The following is a 24,005-nucleotide window of genomic DNA, read 5'->3' as shown; positions in this document are numbered from 1 at the left end:
TAATAATAATAATAATTATCTTTATTTATATAGCGCCAACATATTACGCAGCACTTTACAATTTAGAGGGAACATGAAACAAACAATATCAGACATTACATAGTGACAAAGTTCATTTACAATTCAAACCTGGGGAGTGAGGACCCTGCTCGCAAGAGCTTACAATCTATGAGGACATAAGGGAGACACAAAGTGTAATAGTGTTTGTTCTGTACAATGGTCCGGCCATTTTTATACACATGCGGTGGTAACATAAAGCTGCTGCCCAAGTGCAGAAAAAGACGACACACAAATTTATTAAGACTGCGTTTTGGTCGCAGGATCAAGATGCGCCAATATATTAAGAGACGCACGCCTCCTAATAGATTAAGCGCATCTCTGGCCGTCCGTGCGTCTGAAAGTTAAATCTACTCCAGCTACAAGCTGGAGTAAATGTGCGCTATAATGTATGCGAGTTGTTGCTTAGCTCCACTAACTTTTTAGAAAAGTGCAGTGAGCGGCACAAACCGCAAAAAAGTCTAATTTTTTTCCTGCAAATTGAGAGTTTTCTATGCCAGAAAACTGGCAAAGTCGAAAAGTTAAGTTCCCTCTATGCTGTTTTACCTATACGTCAGGAGCTTTTCCCAGTGTATACATCAAACGTAGGGAAATAAACAAGACGTGATCTAGGCCTAAGATAATTATATTGTGTCAGCGACAGTCAGAAAATACTACGGAATATGCATCTGCTGTTCTCCAGTCGACAAAATCCCATGACTGGTATTAAAAGGGGTCACCTTGGCAATTTAGCTATCCCAACTGCGTGACTGGTGCATCCAGAAATCCAGATTAATTTCTCTGCGTTATTAAACAGATGGCGCAGTATGTACCGTGGACTTGAGAGTTCAGTATTATTTACAGGTGTGATGTAATGACATCATTAATTTATTTCCCTTAGTACGCTTGTTGTGGTGCACGCTCCCCCTCCCCCACTATCCCAGATACAGAGCAAGGCATGCCATCTTCCGGATCTGGGCAGCTTTATCTTTGAGAATGGGAATACTATTCTAGAATAAGGTTTCTGAACTTTCAACTTTGCAAGCGCTCAGTGATGTGACACACAAGGAGATAGGACCCAACAAACAGCATTATATGCTGGACCGGGCAGCTGTTGGCCATTTACGCAAATTCACTTCAGGCGATGAGAATATTACAAGGTGTACAAAGCTCACAATCAGCTGTGTGCATTTGTTGGGTCGATTCCCCTTACCCTGCCGTCCCTTTCCCCCCCAAAAAAAAAGGCATCCAAAAAATTGCATTACCAGTTATGTACATTAAAGGGAAACCGTTAGCTATTTGCCTACCAAACTTTTCCCAGCGTTTCGTACGTCTTGTAAAACGATGTGCCCACATACCTTTTAGCTTGCTTTGTATTACCTTGCTGGTCCAGATAAACGACTTTATTGCCACATGCAAATGACTGCAAGTGCTACTCTGGGGGTCCGCTTCGCTGCAAGTGCACCTGTTCTCGCCATTTTAGCCCGCTCAACATATGCATGCGTCGGTCACATTCTCTTCGTAGAATAGGTCATAATGTGCCAACGTCATTCCTGAGAAACGGGGCGGAGTCGAGCAGGCTAAAATGGCGAGAACAGAAGACTTGAAAGAAACTGGTCGCCCAAGTACCACTTGCAAAGTCATTTGCATATGGCAATAAAGTCTTTTATCTGGACAAACACGGTAATACAAAAATGAGCCGACAGGTTCCCTTCAAAGAGGTGGTCTGGTTTGAATATACTTTTTGTGTTAGAAGGGTCCGCCAACATTAAGCAAATCCCAAGGTGTCCCTATGCACTAGGACCCCTAGCAATCAGAGGTTATCTGCTGGGGAACCTTAACAGTAAGTGTTTAAATTCCCTACAGCTCCACTGCAGGAGAACCAAAAGCATTACACATAGACACTCTTTGTAGCTGTTCTCCAATCTGGCTCCACTCTAAACCCCCAGAATTCCCTAATAGGGTATTTGAAAAATGGCTTTCTAAACTGGACATCCCTTTTAGGTTGGTCATAGACATAAACTGAAGATGGGGGACCAACTGACAACATAATATATGTGGGGACTGCTCTCCTAATGCCTGATGTCTCTGAAATATAGATCCAACAGCCTGTTCTTTTGCTCCGCACCCCAGATAAGCGGCGCACACAGTGGCCGTAGATGTTAAAATTATGTACAATTAGATCAATTCCCATATCAAATGCTTAAAATCTGCTTCCAGTCTAGACAATCCTCTGTGAGCTACACTGTCTGGGCTTCAGGCTGATACATTTTACCTGCACTGATACATTGTAGCAAACTATCAAGACAGGAGAGATTTGGGCTGTTGCTGATGTATTTTATGCATTGTCTATACTGGATACAATCACAAGCTCTGAGCTGTGAGAAAAGATCTGTACAGGTTTGTAGCATTTGGATGTAAACAAGAATGTTCCCATTCACCGTCAGCAAACAAACATTTTGGCATAAAAATGGAAAGCCCCTTTAACCCACTATACTACTGTAGTTTCCTTTCCTGGAATAATGAGATTATTATATTGTAAACTTCATCAGAAGAATTACAAATGTGTAATGTGTGAGGAGAGCTGAAGGAAACAGTATTGTAACTTTCCTCCTGTGTCTGTCTGCACCGTGCAGCCCAAAAACAGTGATTGGATGATAAAGTTTTTTTCAATGAACGCAAAAATTTTCTAGATACAACACGTTTCGGGGATATAGAGCCCCTTTTTTCAAGTAAAATGAGACCATATCAGAATGGCACCTGACGCCCTTGGGAAAACGGCACCGGCAGCATCCTTCCAACAACTACATTTTTTTAATAGTGTTGTACCTATCCATGCACAACACTAAAAGTTGAATCTCCATTCGGCTTGCCTAACAAAAACAACTTTACTATAAACCTGACGTACTAACCCGATGTAGCACCAATCTGTTCTATTTTTTAGTTATTTGCACTTATGTCATATTTTTGGGCCTGAGCCTCCCACCGATCTATGAAATGAAGGGGCAGAAGTGCTCAGATGAGGTCTGTGCCCTTTTTGGCTGTGCTTACCTTTGCTAGGTAAGGGGGGGGGGGGGGGGGAAGAGATTAGCTGCAGATGGTTAACCCTGCTTGGAAAGGCTATAAATTGTGAAGGTTATAGACTTTCTAGGAGTCCCTACAATACTCTGCTCAGTTCTCCAGGGAGAGCCGAAAAAAGCCAAAATCAGAGCCGAAGGGGCACAGCAATCAGCCAAGAACTTCAGAAACGACCGTGACCCTCCAACACATTAGATCCTTTTCACATTAGTACCAACTATTATAAGTGTTTTTTGTTATTTCTTAAGAGAAAAATTTGGATGGAAAGTCAGTCCAGGTATTAGGACATACACTATATGGCAAAAAGTTTGTGGACATCTGATCTTCACACCTATATGAGCTTGTTGGACATCACATTCCAAAACCGTCTTTTGAGGCTGTACCAGTCTTCACTCTTCTGGGAAGGCCATCCATAATATTTTGGAATAGGTCTGTGGAAAATTGTGCCAATTCATCCAAAAGAGCATTTGTCAGGTCAGGCACTGATCTTGGATGAGGAGGTCTGGCTCACAATCGGCTTCCAATTCATCCAAAGGTGTTGGATGTGGTTGAGGTCAAGGCTCTGCAGCTACTTGAGTTCCTCCAAATCAAACTCCTCACCCCATGTCTTTATTGACCTGGCTTTGTGCACAGGGGCACAGTCATGCCAGAGAAAAAAAGGGTCTTCTCCAAACGGTTGCCAAAAAGTTGGAAGCATGCAATTGCCTAAAATGTCTTTGCATGCCGTGTCCTTAAAAACAACCCCAGACCATTATCCCTCATCCACCAAAGTTACAGTAGGCGCTATGCATTCCGGTAGGTAGGGTTCTCCTGGCATCTACCAAACCCAGATTCCGTCATTAGACTGCCAGATAGTGAAACACAATTCACAGTACACGCTGCTCCAGAGTGCAGTGGTGGCGTGCTTTACACCACTCCAGCCAACGCTTGGCATTGTGCAGGATGATCTCGATATTGTGTGTAGCTGCTCAACCATGGACACTCATGCCATGAAGCTCCGGACACACAGTTCTTGTGCTATTGTCACTTCCAAAGGCCGTTCGGAACTCTGTAGCAAGTAATGCAACAGGGAATAGGCGATTTTTATGCACCACGCGCACAGCACTTGTTGGCCCTTCTCTGTGAATTTGCGTGGTCTATCGCTTTATGGTTGAGCTGTTAAACGCTTCCACTTCACAATAACAGCACTTACAGTTGACCTGGGAAGACATTTCATGAACTGGCTTGTGGCAAAGGTGGCATCCTCTGGCAGGTTTAAAGTCACTGAGCTCTTCAGTACAACCCATAATAGTATAGAGATAGTCTATGAAGATTGCATGGCTGTGGGCTTGATTTCATGCAGTAATGGGTGTGGCTGAAACACCTGAACTCAATAATTTAGGGTGTACACATACTTTTGGCCATGTAACATATATAAAATGGAAAGAGTGTAGTAAATTGTATAAAACGTATATAAATTTATACTATTATACATAATATAATTAATTATGTACCAAAAAAAATAGTAATCAAAAGAAAAGGTGCGCACAAATACCAATTTTGATACTTATCAGTTCTCATTGCTACAATGTCTTATACCCCATTTCTATATTCGAATTCAGAATATCTGGTAATCCGATTCTATTAAAGAAAACGTATGGACGAATTTGACTAGAATGGCAATCTTTATTAGAGGTAATATTGCACAAGATATGTGGCAGTACCTGTATTCTGTAAAATGATATACACTAACTTCTCTTTCTATGAATTCCCCTCAGGAGGGGCAGTAACGCAAGTTAAATTGAGTGTAAAGATCCTAGATGTGACATTCACACCTGTTGTAGTCGCTCAGGAGACAGGTAAATTTATAGGTGTACACCTGGGGAGCCATATGAGTCAACATACTTAAGAGATGTATCAGCTTCAGAGACTGCTCCAACGGCTGCTACAGGATTAATAGAAGGGGGGGGGGGGGTCCAGCTCAGACATGCCGATCCCTCTTCCCTGAGTAGAGTGACCTATGCAGGGCTCCCTCTATTTACAACGAGGGGATATTGTCCAAGGGTCACAGCCCTATTCTATCAAACAATGAATTGAAAGAAGGGGGGCTAATTAACTCTGCGCCCTCTTATCCCTTTCTAATTTTTGCTGTGCTCTGTGTAGACCCCAAGTTCCATATTACAACATTTTAAAGTCAATGAAAATCATTGTCCTCTCTACCCATTATATGATAAGAACTGGCATGGCTTCACTTCGACCGGTATTACAATATTGGGACACATTATAACGTTTACAAGCAGAATTAACCTTCAAAAAAAAGTCAAGAAATTTTGTACATACTGTATATTGCTTTACTAATCTTGTACTGCTTCTGTATTGTAGTGCAGAGCTGAATTCACAATTCTGCTGGCTTCAAAGCTAAAATCTTTCAACATTGCTTGCTGGCTCAATTTTTGGCCAGAACTAGAGCTGGTGATTTGCATTCTGCACACTCTTTACATCAGACACGGTGTAAAGTACAGTAATTATTCATATTTATTTTAAAGAGCCATTTTATTTTATTATATTTATTCATTTTACATTTGTTTTGTTTTTGATAGATATTAAATGTCGGTTCTTTTCTCACAATTCCGCAATCCAGGCAGGAATCACAAGCTGTTGAAGAGGCAGGGTGGAGTTCCCTCCCGGGAAGGATACAATAACTCCGTTTTACAGAGACCCTGTGACGTCATCAGAAGAACAAAAAGAACTGAATTGCTCAAGCATATCCTCCAACATTTTCTCTATTGAAATTGTACATTTGGCTCTGCACAAATGTTCCCCTTCTTGTACGCATTATTTCACTTGTTAGAGCAGCGGCTTGTGCTCCAGAGCTGCTCTTCCTACTGTACATGTTTGTCAATTTTGTATATGTTACTGCCATAGTCATGCCTCTGTCTTTCTTGGTTACATACACAGACAGGAATTTCTACGCTGAGGTATGAACGGCCACATGACAGCCCACATTAACACTGGAAACTGGGACAGAAAACAGAAATACATAAACGGAAGATGTGGAATTATGTGTTTTAACAGAGCCCTCATAACAATGAAGGTTTATTCTACTTATAGTGTCTCAATTGTCCCAAAAAAGCCACACATTTGCACGTGTTTTTCCGCTCTTTTTAATTTTCACAAATTCCCATGTTGCTGTAAGTTATTTGCTTGTATTTTTTTTTTATTTTAAAATTTGACTGAGTGGCAATAAGGAACGTAAAGATCACTATAATTGTTCCTACTTTGTGATTTTCTGTGGTTCTCTCTTAAAGAGGCTCTGTCACCAGATTATCAAATCCCTATCTCCTATTGCATGTGATCGGCGCTGCAATGTAGATAACAGTAAAGTTTTTTTTTTTTTTTTAAACGATAATTTTTGGCCAAGTTATGAGCAATTTTATATTTATGCAAATGAGCCTTTCTAATGGACAACTGGGCGTGTTTTCTCTTATTTCCAACTGGACGTGTATTGTGTTTGTAACATCTGGGCGTGTTTACTTGTTTTACTAGCTGGGCGTTGTGAATAGAAGTGTATGATGCTGACAAACACTTCTATTCACAACGCCCAGCTAATAAAACAAGTAAACACGCCCAGATGTTACAAACACAAGACACGCCCAGTTGTCCATTAGAAAGCCTCATTTGCATAAATATAAAATTGCTCATAACTTGGCCAAAAATGATTGTTTTTAAAAAAAACAAAACGTTACTGTTCTCTACATTGCAGCGCCGATCACATGCAATAGGAGATAGGGATTTGAGAATCTGGTGACAGAGCCTCTTTAAGTATAGACTTGTTTACTACCACTGATAGCGGTGAGATATAATGCCTACAGTATTCCAGAGAATGCCAGTTCACCTCAGGTTTTCATACAGACAAAACATACATGCCAAAAAGGCACAGGGGACAAAGCGATCACGAAAACAATTCTAACTTTTCCACGTCTTGAACTCGCGGACATGGTGGTTACCGCCAAGTGGGGCCTTATTCCAATTTGTCAGGCCCTATAGTTACTTGTTATGCCCCTAGGTGATGGACAAGTAGTCTAACGACACCATTAAGTCCAGAAAAAGTCAAACATATCTCATCCTGATCTTTTTGGAGGCAATCTATCTAGTTTTAAGAACCATGACAGATCATTCATGTAGTGTCTCCTATCAGATAGCAGCCAGAAAAAGAAAAAAGTAGAAATTAGCCATCACGGCCAAAGTCTTTCGAACTCTGTCAGCAGTTTAATACTTCTCTATCTCCTACCTAAACTAATAAACGCTTTGTCGGAGAGAACTACTGTGTTGACTGTGTAAAATGACCAGGCATCACCTCCAGCCGTGCCAGGACTGCTGCTGAGAAGAATAATCATCCTGGCACGGCTGGAGCCGATGTCTGGTCATTCTCCCGTCGCTCCGGTGAAGGAACTGCGGGTGTAAGTGACGTCACAGTAGTTCTCTACATCAAAGCGTTTAATAGATTACGTAGGAGATAGGCAAGTATTAAACTGGTAACAGAGCCTCTTTAAAGAGCACCCAGCACCTTCTGTTTTAATACTTATATTGCCCATAAAATACCAATTCTGAAGCATTTTTAATTAGAACTGTTCCTCTGCTATTCCTCCGGGAAATGTATGAATAAATTGTCAATGTGGAGTGTCACTACACGATCTGACACTGTCCGATCAGAGAATGTGTAGAGAAATGTCAGGAAAGATGAGAGGTGCTCTTTAAGGGCCCATTCACACGAAAGTGAATAACGTCCGTGTGCTGCCCATGGAAATTACGCGCAGCACACGGACCCATTGATTTCAATGGGGCCGTTCACACATGCGTGAGTTTTCACGCAGCGAGAGTCCGCTACATGAAACTCACTGCATGTCCTATATTGGTGCGTCTTCACGCACCTACGCACCCATTGAAGTCTATGGGTGTGTGAAAACCACGCACCGCACACGGATGCACATCCGTGTGCGGTACGTGATTTGCACATCAATTTGCGAGTGCGTGAATAACGCATGCCACTGCACACTGATGCATTACGCAACACACACGGACCAGATTCAGGCGCGTTTTTCACGTGCATGAATCCGATACGCTCGTGTGAATGAGGCTTAAGAGATGGGTGTTTAATCTTACTTTAGGCCGGGGTGGCTCACGGTGCTCAATACAATTCTACTTGCAGCGTTTTACAGCAGCAGAAAGTTTAGAACTTCTGGTCTAGAGATTTCATATGGAACTCCTACAAAATTTATGATTGTTTTATTAGGCTTCTTCATTGTGGAGTACATTGTATTTTACATTTAGTGGCCCCGTCAGCTCAGATACTTCATCCCTCCTTAGAACATGTGATGCCAGTAACACAATGTGAGAAGAAAGTTCAAACATGTTACGTACCATGGATATAATCCGGATCATTTATGTTCTTTATTATCTACATTTCAGTTACCTTATCTTCAGCTTTATTTACAGAAAGGGAGTACAGCTTGGCAAGAGGAACCAGTCAGATGGGTCCTTAATTGCCCTCAAATTATTATTTTTGATGTTGAAGTGAAGTTTAAAAGAGGTTGTACACTGGTGATATAGGGTTAAATAAATAATAGGGTTAAATATATAATAGGGTCAATGTCAGGAGGTCTGTCTTGAGAGCCAAGTGCTGATAAGGATTGTCACCCAACTACAAACCTAGAACAGCATTGAATTTTTATGCAAAAACTGCCCTTTTTGCAACTCCAACAATTTATTCATGAACCAGCAGGCTGAGGATGACTGGTACTATCAGTCCTGCCTACAAATGTGTGTATCTGAAACCATGTTGAAGTATATGGAGATTTAAGGGAATATAAAAGTGAATGAATATTTATGTATTTTTTGTGGCGTTTCTTGCAGCTGCAGCGTTTTTTTAAGCCGCCTTGGAAAATAAATCCAACGCACAAAACGGGGGTGGGGAGGGGGGACCGATTCAAACGAGCGTCACAGTTTTTTTTTTAGCCTCCCGTTGTCTTCAATGGAAGGTCAGAGATCATGTCGTTTTTTTTTTCTGCAAGTGGTCACAAGCCCTATGAAATATACGGGGGTCTATTTGGGGCAATTTTTTGCGCTGATTCAGAAACAGATTTCGCATAAAAAATAAGCACCAAAAAACGCTGTGTGAATTGACCCTAAGGAAGTTATGGAAACAGCCATGCGCTTACATTAAGTGGTTTTAATACGGGTCCTCTTACACGGCACATCCCCTTACACTTTTATCATGTCGGCAGCACATCTCCCCATTTACACAGGGAGATGTGCTGCAGACAACGATAATATTTCATGTTGCATAAACGATACAATGAACCGATAACTGAGCGTTTGCCCGATCACTGGCCCATGTAAAAGGGCCTTAAGTAATACTGCAATCTATGGCTTTATAGAAAAGCTCTTTAAATTGGCGATATAATCCGGTCAGTTGAGATAAAAATATATCTTTTTAATTTGGCCACGGACCACTGATCTCAAGAAAGGCATTATTTTTGCTTAATAATTTTAAAAATAAAGAAACTTATGTGGTCATTGGACTGGTCCCTGTTGACTTGGTGAGAGGCGCCCCGCGTCCTTCTACATGCAGGATTAATCCTATACATTCTACTTCCAGACAAGTGACACACATCGAATGTGTTCACTCTGACCTAATCATTCCCTTCCCCCGTATATCTGTGTTACTGGGTTAAATATATTAACCACGTCACAGGACGTACTCCTAGAACAATAACACAATGAGTCGTGTAAGGGAGTGATCAAGAAAATCGCCACTGCTAAATAAAACCCTTTCAACTTTCCATGTATTAAAAACTTCTTGGAAAAATACATATAAAAGAAAAATTTAAAAAAAGTGTATATATTTAGCTATAAATCCTCACGGGGAATATTTAGGGACTCTCCTCCTCCTGGTATCATCATTGGTGACCATCATACGATCAGTTCTTCTGTATTGTAGTGGGTGACACCAGTAGTCTCCACGGCAGTATAGACATCCACTGTGGTCACCCACAGACTGGAGCACCTTGTTGCTAAGCAACAGCCTAGAAATATTTGTGCCATGCCTACAAAAAGCCCAAATAAATAATTACAATGGGAAACAAATTTACTGTCTTTCATTACTAAATGGATAGACAGCCATATGAGAATACGGTTTATAGGGGGTGTGACGTCTCTCAATAACTTTCTTACCACAGTCTACAACAGTTTCACTGGTGTCCCATAAAAGATAGCCTTATTATATGAAGCTTCTGCTACAGTTTTTACTTGCAGACACCTAATAATCAATGTCATTGTCACATCAGTATAAATAACCCCCCTTCACCCCATTATTCAACCTTTAGCTACAGTAAGGGGCATGTTTTTGGACTCCAGTTCCCAAGTACACCCAATGGAAACTTATTACGTAATAGACTGCAGAGGAGAACATTGGACAACTTTACAGTGAACAGCACGCAAGGCTATAACAAATTAGTGTTATTTTTATGTATAATAAAAAGTTATAAAAAATTTCCAATATACTTTCTGTATTAATTCTTCACGGTTTTCAAGGTCTCGGCTTGTTGTTATTCAGTAGGAACTTTCATTGTTTAATTCCAGTGGATAAAATTCTGTCCTGGTCACGTAATGGACACAGGTGCTGTACAAAAATTAGAACTAATTTGCTGAAACTGGACAATCCCTTTAATATACCTGAAAAGCAACAATATTGCAGGGTGTTTTTACTAAGGCCCCATTCACACGACCGTAAAAAAAAACAACTCTGTTTTTGCAGTCTGCAATTGCAGTCCGCAAAAATGGACCCATTCACTTTCATTGAATGCGGACACCTTTCCGTAGCGCTACGGATGGGTGTCCGTGCCGTAGAAATGCTCCGAAAATTATGGAACATGTCCGTTATTTTGCATTTTGCGGGCCGTGCTCCCATACTTTGTATGGGAGCACGGCCCGAAAATGCGGGTGGCAGTCAGCAGTGTTGGTAATGGAAGACTTTCTCTTTCGATTGACAACATGCTCATTGTGTCACCCTAATTTTGAGAGATCAAAGGTGATTAATACTGATGACACTAAATCACCTGTGAGTCTTCAATAATGGGGGGTTTAGTGTGTCTAGTCTCCTACATGAAGACCGAGAGATGAGGCATGAGGCTCATGCTGCAGCCAGATGCCTAACAGCCAAGGAAAGGTCAGATTTGAGGTTTGTGAGATTTGTTTTGTGTATATTTTGTCCCTTTAGTAGCGCTGTTCCTTTAACAGTTCAAAGCCACAACACTTCAGCGTTGCCTAAATTGAAATTTTTGCCATAATTGATGGCTTAAATTTATTTTTTTCTTACTGCAGACCTCCAGATTTTATCCAACTCTGAGGAGAAACCAATATTTGTGGATTTTTTTTTTAAAGACATTCATTCTACACACGAGTCATCCTAGCAGCGCTCATTTGCAGAATAGCTTGACACAACAGCTCAGCACACATATATCAGCCAGTAACCTATGTGGTATGTTGGGTTACAGTTCATTTACACGACAGGGCCGGGTGCATGGAGCCCTTATGGAGACACATGGATTTTTTTAGCCAGTAAAAGAGAATCTCTCTCTCTCCTCCTTTGTCCATTACGTCAGCCATAAAAGCTGATCCTGTCATTGTTGAGGGACCTGTCAAACAGGAAGGGATTGTCTAAATTAGACAACCCCTTGAACATACATTTGATTTGTTGGCATGGGTATCACCAATGTTGCTTTTAATCTTCAGTTTTACATTTTATTTTTCAGATGTCATTTGTATTGATTACTTTATTTTATTTCCCCTTCGCTCCAACATATTCAGTAGTGCTGTACACAGAATGCAATCACATCAGTCCAGGCCCCAATGACTTCACATGAAAGTTAAGGTCCTCTCACACAGCCCGTCCTTGGCCGTGTAAACGAGCGCCGATCAAAGAGACAGCTTGTTGATTGGCGCTCGTTTGCTCCTTTAACAAGGAGCTAGTATGAAGACGAGGGCTCGTTACGCCAATCGCTCGTCCCCATACATTATCATCATGTCTGCAGCGCATCTCCCGGTTTACACAGGGAGATGTGGTGCCAACAACGGTAATATTTTTCATTTTTAAAACGATACGACCAGCAGATGAACAAGCGTTATATGACCGAGAGTTCATCTGCTGATCGCTGCCCTGTTTACACAGGGAAATTATAGGCAACGAGCTTTATATGAACGAGCGTTTGCCCGATAATATGCCCACGTAAAAGGGCCTTAACTATCATTGCTCTCAGATACAGCCTGAACACGTGAGCACATTAAATTGTCATATCCAAGGTCATTGCCCATAAACCACATGACTGGTACTCAAAGAAAAGAGCCAAGTAGATAAAACAATGTAATTACTATAAACAGCAGGAAGGCAAATACAAAAATGTTATCTAAACGTGAACAAATATGATCATGATGACATTACACAACCGTAACTGAGATAAATTCAGCTCTGCTACATCTGTACTGTGCAATAAATGTTTGAGTTGTTCTGCACAAGACTGCCCTAATTCCCCTCCCTCTTTTAAGAGAATCCCTAGATAAGATGCATTATTATCTGTCTTGGCCAGGTTAGATTAGTTAGCTTCACTTGGTACTTAAGATAAGTTACATATGACAATCTAACTATGACACCAGCAGCGACCATTGAAACCGTACATTTCAAAATTAATACTTTACATACCATCAAGGGTAAAGGTAAACTTCTAATTTTAAGTGGCATTATCATGTGGCCAATTCACCCGTGATCAAATTATATGGAGCTATGCTTAACTTCCCGGCACTGCCAAGAGCGCCGCTGAGTAGGGAAAAACAGTGAAGGGACTGCAGCGCTAAATCAGTGCTACGGACCCTTAAATCTTAGGATCAGTGGGGGTCCTGGAAGTCGGACCCCAGCAATAGCAAATAGCGATATGCCATGACTTTGTGTTATGAGAATCCTTTAGTGCTAGTGCTAGTGCCAGGAGAAGGAAGGGTTTGAATCTTCAAACCTCCTACACTGTGTGCCACCATTTTCTGAGCGACTGCACAGTGTAGGAGGATTAGATACAGTGCTCAGCAGATAGTATCACACGAACATAATACACACATCACATACACGAACATAAATTACCTGCTCCTGCCGCCCCAGCTGGTCTACGCTCCTATAACTTGCGCCTGAACATATGGTCGTAAGCCGCGGCTGGAAGTCGTCATCTTAGTGTCCGGCAGCGGCTTCCGGTCCACATGAAAATGGCGCCGGATTTCTTTCTGCGAACGAGCTTAGTTTTGGTCTGTGTGGGAGCGGCGCATGCACCGTTCCCACACAGACGGCGTACGCTGCAGAGAATGGAACGGCTCCCGTTCGCATTCTCTATGGGGATGTATGTGCCGTATTCCATCTCTGTATGCATCGTTAATCAACACATACAGAGATAAAAAAAAAATTTCAGCCCCCATAGAGAAGTAAAAGTTTGAACACAGTAAAAATTAGAACGTGACAACACTAATAAATACAATTTTTGTTTATATTTTATTAAAAGCAATATAATATAAAAAAATAAAAAATCATGACACCTTCCCTTTAAACAGGACTAAAGGCGACCACAGACATCAGGTAGCCATCAGCCATCTTGACATTATATAACTAGAGCATAGAGATAAGTGGCTGTCAGACAATGGTGCAGCTTATCTCCCACATACATTAGATCGATGGCAGATACCACTGAATTTTGTAAGATCGGCCAACAAAAATGTATTGTCTACGCCCTGCCTGATACTTCTTTAGCATTATTGTTTGCCAATGATCAAACATATTAGGGTGCTGTCTTAGAAAGCAATGCAAAAAATAATAAATACACCTTATGTATAATGTACCTAGATCACATTGGATATGCAGATATATAGGTGAAAATTCCCCCATGTTATACGGACATGGGACTGAGATATAGGGGAGTTGTTTGATGGGGTTTAGGGGTTCCTTTGCCTATTTGTGTTTTGGAGGAAATCCTGTGGTCGACTCCATAACCCTGGACCTCCGAGTGCGTCATGGAGGAGAGGGATACTGGAGTCACCGGCAGTCACACATGAATATTTAGGTCTTGAGTGACTGATGAATTTCTTACCTGTATATCACTCCTTTCTCATGAAGGAACATGAGGGCTGATGTGATTTCTGCACTGTAGAAACAAGCCCTGGCTTCATCAAACCGCCGAGATTTCTGGATGTGGAACATCAGGTCACCGCCGTTCACAAACTCCATCACAAAAAACAATCGACCCTTTTGGTAAGAAGAGAAGGAAAGAAAATAAATAAATCTAAGTCAACACCAATAGTTTATTATATAAATTATATCAAATATTTTTTGCATAATGTAAATTTACAATTGCACAACCCGTGGTAAGACAGAGCTCTGATAACGGTATTGTAACGATCCATACGCCTGTGTGTCCATTACGTGACCAGGACAAATTTTGTAACCACTGGAGGTAAACAGCAAGCAGAGATCTTAAAAAAAAAAATCTGACGAATTGATATAGAAAGTATAATGGGAAAATTGTATACCTTTATTGGTATGTAATGTCTGATATTGTCTGTACAATTTACCCCCTGATTTTTAATTTGCTGCGGAATACGTTGGCGCTATATAAAGATTATTATTGCACGGCCTGGGCAGAGGGTGACACAAAGATCCAGAGAACATGCACCGCCCCCAATAGCGAATCATCATAGGGGCGTTTTGGGCGGCCACCTGGTGCCCGAGGATCCCGGTGGGCCCATGGTCCAAAGTACATTGCAGTTTTGTCACAATTGTGCCGCGAATCGCGGCAAAAAACCAAGACAGAACAGCATGGTGTATGTCCTGCAAAAGGAACTGCAGACATAAGGTCACATGACCTTATCTCTAAACAGTAACAAGAACTGCAGGTCACATGACCGCAGGTCCTAGTACAGCAGAAAGACTCCACAGAAAAAACTGAGCTGCTATGTAAGTATAAGGGAGATGGATTCGTTTAAGGGGTCTGGTGTCTGTATTTAGGGGGTCTGGTCTGGGGTCTGTATTTAGGGAATCTGGTTTGGGGGTCTATATTAGTTTAGGGGTCTTTATTTATAGGGTCTGTATTAATTTAGGGAGTCCGGTCTGGCGTCATTAATTTAGGGGGTCAGGTCTGGGGTCTGTATATAGGGGTTTGTTCAGAGGTCTGTATTTTGGGGGTCTGGTTTAGGGTCTTTATTTATTTAGAGTGCTTTTCTGGGGTCTGTATTGATTTAGGGGGGTCTGTTCTGAGGACTGCAATAGTTTAGAAGGTCTGTATGTATTCTAGGATCTGGTCTGGGGTCCGAATTTATTAGTCTGAGTAAAATGGGTTTGCCAGGCACATGGATAGGTCATCAGTATGAAAAATCGGTCTGTGCCCGGACAACCCCTTTAAAGTATGGGCCTGGGTGTCTGAATTTTTTTTAAATCTTTTTTTAGTGGCTGGAAATTACTGCAGAAGCGAGGGCCAAAGACATCTCATCAGGAGAAGTCGCCAAAACAGTTTGTGTCAGATGGAGGAGAAAATAAATAAAAGAGAACGACTCCCGTCAGAGAAAATACATCACTTGTGAGTTACTGGATCTATAGAGGATCTGTCCTCTCTCCTGACATGTCCGTTGTAGGAAATCCTTGTATTCCACCACATAAAATCTTTGTGTTTCCAGGACTAATAGACAAATGCGTGTTACCATTCACATGGTCAGGAGGATGTGTCCTACACAGTGTGATACGGTCAGCGATGGATGGAGACTGTCAGCATGTTGACACAGCCCTTTTAGGCTGGGTTCACACGACCTATTTTCAGACGTAAACGAGGTGTATTATGCCTCATTTTACGTCTGAAAATAGGGCTACAATACGTCAGCAAACATCTGCCCATTCATTTGAATGGGTTTGCCGACGTATTGTGCAGACGACCTGTAATTTACGCGTCGTCGTTTGACAGCGCGTAAATTGACTGCCTCGGCAAAGAAGTGTACGCTTCTTGGCAACGTAATTTGAGCCGTTCTTCATTGAACTCAATGAAGAGCAGCTCAAGATATACGAGCGTCACAGACGCCTCGTATATTACGAGGAGGAGCATTTACGGCTGAAATGACGCAGCTGTTTTCTTCTGAAAACAGGCTGTCATTTCAGCCGTAAAAGCCAGCTAGCGTGTGAACATACCCTAACAGTTTATTAGGGCATGTGAGTAGATTTGCTGTTATTTTGCAGGGTTTTATAATATTTTACCAAGCTGAGTTTCTATGAAAATATTTACATATAACTACAAACACAAAGTCAGCTGAACCTTACATCATCACTACTAGTAACATAAAACTGCTGGATACAAGATACAATTGGGTAAATAGAAATGTGACTTTCACAGAAGCCATATTAGGTGTTACTAACTGTCTGGGAATGTGCACAAACTTTATCAAGAATAACTTGACATATTCTTGGACTTTATCCAAAAACAAGTTGTGTAACAATGGACTTTAGCTTTAGTAATCTAATATTTATACATTGCAGGGGAGGATTACATTGTTACAGCAATATTATTTCCTTGTATCCTATGACCTCAGCCTTATCAATAATGCTGAATAGCACAGTATATCCTCTGCATATGTGGGCTGAATGATACTGAATACACCACAAGCGTATTACTATTATATATATATATATATATATATATATATATACACATATATATATATATAGCGCATCTCCCTACCTTAAATAAAAATAAACACCAGTGAGTAAAAGTCCTTGAGTTGCTCAGAGGTTGTCACCCAGCTTTTTTAGGACTCCTGAATGTCAAATCTTAGTCATGTAGACAAACCCCCATTCCTTTGTCATCGCATAAATGGCACATTTACCATCTTAGGGTTTTTTAGCACTGATTTTGATGCGGAAAATGCGTCGGAATCAACTCCAACAAACGTCCCAAATCGCACCCCATTGATTTCAAAGGGAGGCAGAGGATTTTTTTTCTGGGCGCCTCTTGGCCGCTTGTGGAAAAAAAGCAGCATGCTCTTTGAGCGGTTTCCGCTTCTGACCTCCCATTGAAATCAATGGGAGGCAGAAAAAACCTGCGGCCATTGGAGTGGTTTTTTACAGCGTTTGTTCGTGCTTTTTGCATTCAAAGCTTGCGGGCAAAAAATGCAGAAAAAAAAAGAGCAAACAATGCTGGCAATTTAAAATCTGCAGATTTTTTTTCTGCCTGTCAAAAAACTCCATGTGAACTACGCCTTAGGAGGCTATGAAAGCTTGGTGGAAACCACTGTTGTATGGGGGTTGTATAGGCAGATAGAAGAACTACAGGCTTAAAAGGGGTTGTCTTATCAGGACAACATCTATTCTAAATCAGCAGCGATCATTTGATCACTACGGATCATGAATTCTGAAAGCTCCATGGAACAGATATCATGATTGAAGGAAGTTGCAGCAGTGATGAAGTATTTCATACCAGCGATTTAAAGTAAAGGTTGACCATGTAATACATGGACCGGACGGGTACTCAAGATCAGGAGGTGCTCTTCGTTAACTGCTCTCTGCTCTGACTAAGAGGAAGGGGGTCCCAAAAAAGGGATCACCTTGCCCCTTTCTAGGACTCCTATATGCCCTAAAAACATATGAACACAACCTCTTTAAATGCCCCTTAAAAGAAGCGATTCTATTATCTCCTCGTCTCCTGCGCTTGCAGTACATAATGTGAGACATGTACACTATGAAACATTTTATCCTATAACGCTGGGGGAGGGGGGGTTGTATCTATCACAAGGCACAGAAGTAAAAATACTTCACGTGTCAAACTCTCACACTTCAAAACACTGCACAGCGTAAAAGAAACAAACATCTCGTATATAATAGAGGTTCACTGTTCATTAAAGGTCCAAGAATAGAAGCAAATTGACTGAATGTACGGGGAGCGTGAAGGGCTAATCGTACGCTTACTTGACTGCATCCATATCTAACATGCATTGATATGAAGATTCACTTTCAAGGTGGGCAAACTCTATGCCGAGAAAACGGACCTGGACCCTTTGCTTTCAGGTTTGTAGACTAACCCAGCAGTAGGACCCCCACCGATCCCTACTTTATTAGCGGTTCACCCCTTTAAGTTTTGTAGGCAAAAATTTACTGCAGGATCAGATTACACAGGGTTTGTTTATAGTCTTTAAAGGGGTTGTCCAGGCAGAGGGCGGTTTTTTTATACCGATTACCTATCCACAGGTTAAGTCATCAGTAAATGATCGGTGGGAGTCCTACACCCGGACCCCGCACCGATCAGCTGTCCCAGCAGCCTCTGGGCACCGAAAGCTATGAAGGGTCATTGTCGGTAGCAGATGGCTCCGGTCACTATATAGTGGCCGTCCTGTGGTACTGCAGCTCTGCTGCTATTTAAGTGAATAGGAGAAGAGTTGCAGTAACCTGGCACAGCCGCTATACAGTGACCGGAGCCATCTGCTTCCGACACCGACCACCGCATAACTTCACGTGCCTGGAACAGCTGATCGGTGCAGGGTCTGGGTGTTGGACCCCCATTGATCATATACTGATGACTTAACCTGTGGATAAGTCATCAGTATAAAAACCGCCCCCTGCCTGGACAACCCTTTTAACCATAATCAGAACTTTTTGCAAAGTTGCTTCATTTTTATTTTAGTGGAGCAATAAAAAAAAATTTGTTGCGAAAGTGCAACTATTAAATGCAATAAATCATATTACTCCATTACACGTCAGCTGTTTGTAGAATAGCAGAGTTGTATGATGTCACTTATAACAGGGTGCCTGCCTATACTCAGACCAGATCACACCCCAGTCATGTGTACAGGTCGTGATAAGCAGAGAATGACTATTATATTGTGAAGTAGGTTGGCAGCTGCAGGAGGATGAATGAGGCCAATAGTCACATGAATCAACAGGAAATTTAAGAGTGGTCAATACATGACAAGGAAAAACACCCACATGTGTCTCTTATCTAGAAAAGTGAGACGCCACAGTTGCACTGCTGAGATAACTGACTAAAGTGTTGGTATTTTATCACCCATGACTTACATAGCACCAACATATTCTGCAGCAATGTACACAAGGTGTTCACTAGCTGGTACTGGTTCCCATTGGGGCTCACAGTTTAATTTACCATACAATATACAAAATAGAGCAAGTTGACCAGGGGCGTAACTAGGAAAGACTGGGCCCCATAGCAAACTTTTGACTGGGCCCCCCCCCTCTGCTGGGTATCACACAACCCCCCCCCCTTGTAGATAGTGCCTCCCTATAGATTCCACCACACAAAGCCCCCCTATAGATAGCACCATACACAGCCCCCTGTAGATAACGCCATACAGCCCCCTCTGTAGATAACGCCATACAGACCCCCTCTGTAGATAACGCCATACAGCCCCCTCTGTAGATTACGCCATACAGCCCCCCCCCAAAAAAAAAAGCGGCCTATAGTTTGTCCTACAAAAGACATGCATCCCCTATCCACAGGATAGGGGATACATGTGTGATCGCTGGCAGCGATAAGGAGACCGAAAGTTCCCCGAAGTTCTCCATGACTAACCTCGGACTTCTGGCGTCTGCGCAGTTCAATAAAAATGAAAGGAGCGCTGGTCACGCATGCGCACAAGCACGACCGGTGCGCAAGTCATTTCCATGGAGCTGCAGACAGACTACGGAAGTCCGAGGTTTGCCATGGAGAACTTAGGGGGGACTTTCGGTCCCCCGTTCTCCTCATCGCTGGGCGTCCCAGCGATCCCACATGTATCCCTATCCTGTGGTTAGGGGATGCATGTCTTTTGTAGGAACAACCCCTTCAGTGGCGTCTCGCTGTAGCAGCCATAGCGGCTGCTAGCGGAGCCTGCGGCCATGGGAGGGGCCGTGCCGGCGGGTGGCACGGGCCCCCTCATGCTGCAGGCCCCGTAGAAGTCGCTACGGCTGCTATAGCGGTAGTTACGCCACTGCGCATAGGTTTGTACGGCGTAAAACTACAGCTCCCAGCATGGCCGAAACAATGATAAGGATATGCTGGGAGATGCGGTTTCACAAAAAAAAATCATACCACCATCATCTCGCTGCAGATCATACAGTGACTACAATACTGATTAGAGGCAGAATAAACATTTACATTAAGTGACTCACCGGTGACGTCTCAGATTCTAGTTCTTTTCTTCTCACTCCGGTTCAGACATCTATGATGGATTTCTCCCGGCCATGACCCATTTCTGCAGTTTTCCGTTTAGATGTCTTCAGCTTCTCACTTTTAAAACATTTATGCACCTGTAAACAAAGTTAAAATTCTCAACACCTCTAAATATAACTGTCACACACACACACACCGTGCCCCCTGTAGATAGTGCCCCCTGTAGATAGTGACCTACATAGAAGCCCCTGTAGATAGTGCCCACATATGGACTCCAGAGCTGCAAGGCAATAGTGCTAACCACTGAGCCACCGTGCTGCCCTACATATAGCTTCCCCTATAGTTAGTGCTCCACGTATAGCCCACCTCTGTAGATATTGTCCCACATATAGCCCACCCCTGTAGACTGCGCACTACATATAGCCACCCTGTTGCTAGTGCCCCACAGGTAACCCACCCCTGTATATAGTGTCCCACACATAGCCCACCCCTATAGAAAGTACCCTAAAAAATAGCTCCCCTATAGATAGTGCTCTACATATAGCCCACCCCTGTATAGTGTCTCACATATACTGCCCCACATATAGACCCCCCTGTAGATAGTGGCCCACATCCCCACATACAGACCTCCCCTGTAGCTAGTGCCCCACATATAGACCCCCCCCTGTATATAGTGGCCCACATATAGACCCCCCTGTATATAGTGGCCCCCACCCCCACATATAGACCCCCCTGTAGCTACTGCCCCACATATAGACCCCCTATATATAATAGCCCACATAAAGACGACCCCCCCTGTAGATAGACCCCCCCCACTATAGATAATGCCATTCACATTTTTATGAGGAAAAAAATATATAAAGTTGACATACTCACATTCTCCGGTTCCCACGCTGTTCACTGGCGATGCAGACATGCTCTCTTCTGAGCATGTCTGCAGGAGCTGAACGAGCGTCCTCCAATGACGCTGATTGGCGGGGCAGAATGACTTGCCCCGCCAATCAGCACCTTCCAAGCATGGAAGCGGCGCGATGATGTCATCGCGCCGCTAGCCAATCAGTGTCATTGTAAGGCACTGGATGGTCAGGCACGGAACATGCCCGGCCATTCAGTGCTAATACATGTATTTGGCTGCCGCTAGCACCGGGGCCCCCTCCGGTGCTAGCGACACCTACAGGCATGAGAGTGCCTGTGTAAGGCTCGTCGGCGCGGGCCCCACAGTAGCGGTGCTACCCCTGTAGCAGCCATAACGGCTGCTAGCGGCGCCACCGGGCATTTGGGAGGGCGTGTCGGCTGGCGGCACGGGCCCCCTCAAGCCCCGGGCCCCGTAGCAGCCGCTACTGCTGCTACCGCGGTAGTTACGCCACTGAAGTTGACGTATTAACATCCCAAGTACCCGGAGGAAACACAGTGAGAACACACAAACTCCATGCAGATGATGCCTTGGTTGGATTTGAACCCAGGGCCCCAGAACGTAACATTGTAAACCACTTACTGATCACTTTACTTATTCCCAGAAAAGCTTACAATACAGTTTCCTTCTGTAGACACACACCAGAGCCAATTTCATTGGAGGACAGCTCATATAGGAGTATTTTAGTATTTCAGTGAGAATACTCTTGAAGGTACGCTCTGGATAAAACTGATACACTGTGTTATATGCCTAGTGCAAAGCCTGAGGGGGCGGAGCATGACAAAGGGATTCTCTGAAGTTCTTTAAACCCCTGTGTCATGCTCCACCCCCTCCGACCCTGCACTAGACTTAACACAGGAGATCAGTTTTGCTTGTGGGATACTGAACTTTTACACTAGATGTTTTGACATTGGAGTGTTATATTTCTCAGGTTACGTAAACGGTCCTAAAGAATTCGGTGATGCTTTTATTCCCCAAGAACTTGGACAAAACCCAAGGTTATTCAGGCCTTGAGAATACACGGGGAGATATCAAGATCTTTCCATTCTATATATATTCCATACGTGTGCCTAGCCTGCCCTTAAATCAACTCCTCTACGGATTAACGCAGCAATGGCAAACTTGGTGAAAACTCTAAGTGCTAAGTAGGTCCAAGGTTGACTCTTCAGGCATTCCCAAAAGATGACCTAACAGACCTCTTGCCTCATATCGTAAGATATCTATAATTACAGTGAAGTCCCTTGCTTGGAGCAGTCAGCAGCAGCCGTGGATCCCTCGTGATCTGTGAAGTACACAACAAGTTTATGGAAATCTGACTCCTGACCTTATGAAACGGGTGCAGCTCTTGTGGTTTGGTTACTCCAAGTGCGTTCTATAGAGTAAATAAAGAAGAGCAGAAGACCAGGCGCTGGCTGCTCAGGCTCATCCTGAAGAAGCAGCTCGGATTTGTTTTGCAGATTTGTCTATTTGGGAACATATATAGTTCCTATGCAGGAATTAGGCTAGGTACAGGGAACGTCTGCCGTAAAAATTCTATTTGTAATGAACCATTGAACATAATGGGACTCCGGGTGTCTTACTGACCACAAATACCAGAGAGGTCACTATGTACAGAGAGCTGCAAACACTGATCCAACAAAGAAAATAGAAGAGGTCCACCGCTGCTGGCCACATACCATCTCACGGTTCATGCAAAGGTCATCCAAGGACATTACTGTAAGATTATTACACAACAGACCCAGCGCCCATTTTCACCACATCGATCTGTGTATAATTATAACTCGTTATATAACATATTGAGGCTGGGTACACACACTGCAGTCAAAATGCTTTATTTTCGCACAATTTTGGCAAAACAGTGGAGGTTTATCCGTGAATCAAAAAAATGCATTTTGACCTCGACGTGTGAACCCAGCCTTAGATCTGATTGTTACGTAACTTTTTTCCATGCCACTAGCACATCCCTGGATATCCTGTCAATCTGCTTCAGACCAAACTACTCACTAATAACATTACATAATGTGTATGATATAAAAGGTAGTATAGTAGGAGGCTTGTATAGAACTTCCTTCAGTACAGTGATTGCCACAGGCAATGTGTAGTTTGATGCAATAGTGCCCCCTGCTGGATATTTTGGTTTTGTCTGCAGGAGGAGCAGTTGCTTCCGTCTCAGCTTACCACCTTACAGGGGGAGGTCTTGAGTGTGGTGTGGAGAAGATCTCTCAAAATGTATTGAATTTAAGGAGTTATCACTTTACTAAATGTAAATAGTTTTTCTCATTTACTATCAGGGCTTTAGGATCAGTCCAAGATACTTGCAATATAAATGACTCAACTAAAGGCCCTTTTACTCCAGCAAATGATCTGCCTGGTAAACAGGCGCAGATCAACAATATATCTTGTCGATCGCTGCTCGCTTGCTCCATTTAAACGCAACAATGATCAAAGTTTATTTAGACGAACGATCGCTAATACATTTGCGTCTGGTTGGAGATGTGCTGCCACATCTGGCCGAATAAAAGTTCCGATCTGCCAACAAACATGCGATAAATTACTAAATGATAGGTGAGAGCCTTAAGGCCCGATTACACCGGCCGATGCAGCGAGCGCTGATCAACGAGACAGCTCGTTGATCGCCGCTCGTTTGCTCCTGTCACAAGGAGCTATGGATGGGGACGAGCGCTCGTCCCCATACATTATTATCATGTTGCTGCCGACAACGATATTTCACTTTTTTAAAACGACACCATCAGCAGATGAACGAGTGTTATATGAAC

The 24,005-nt window shown here is 42.8% G+C and overlaps 1 protein-coding gene across 1 annotated transcript in view; it reads right to left on the bottom strand.

The window, feature by feature from the left end:
• Positions 1-24,005, bottom strand: part of PRKCH (protein kinase C eta) — a 112,138-nt gene that overhangs the window by 19,995 nt on the left and 68,138 nt on the right. Inside the window, exon 10 of the mRNA XM_075843713.1 lies at positions 14,271-14,425. Coding sequence (XP_075699828.1) covers positions 14,271-14,425 — 155 coding nt within the window. The remainder of the gene's footprint in view (positions 1-14,270; positions 14,426-24,005) is intronic.

The sequence above is a fragment of the Rhinoderma darwinii genome, chromosome 12, assembly GCF_050947455.1.
Source record: "Rhinoderma darwinii isolate aRhiDar2 chromosome 12, aRhiDar2.hap1, whole genome shotgun sequence".
NCBI classification, from domain to species: Eukaryota; Metazoa; Chordata; class Amphibia; order Anura; family Rhinodermatidae; genus Rhinoderma; species Rhinoderma darwinii.
Note: the sequence above shows the minus strand (reverse complement) of the source record. Positions and strands in the feature narration are given on the sequence as shown.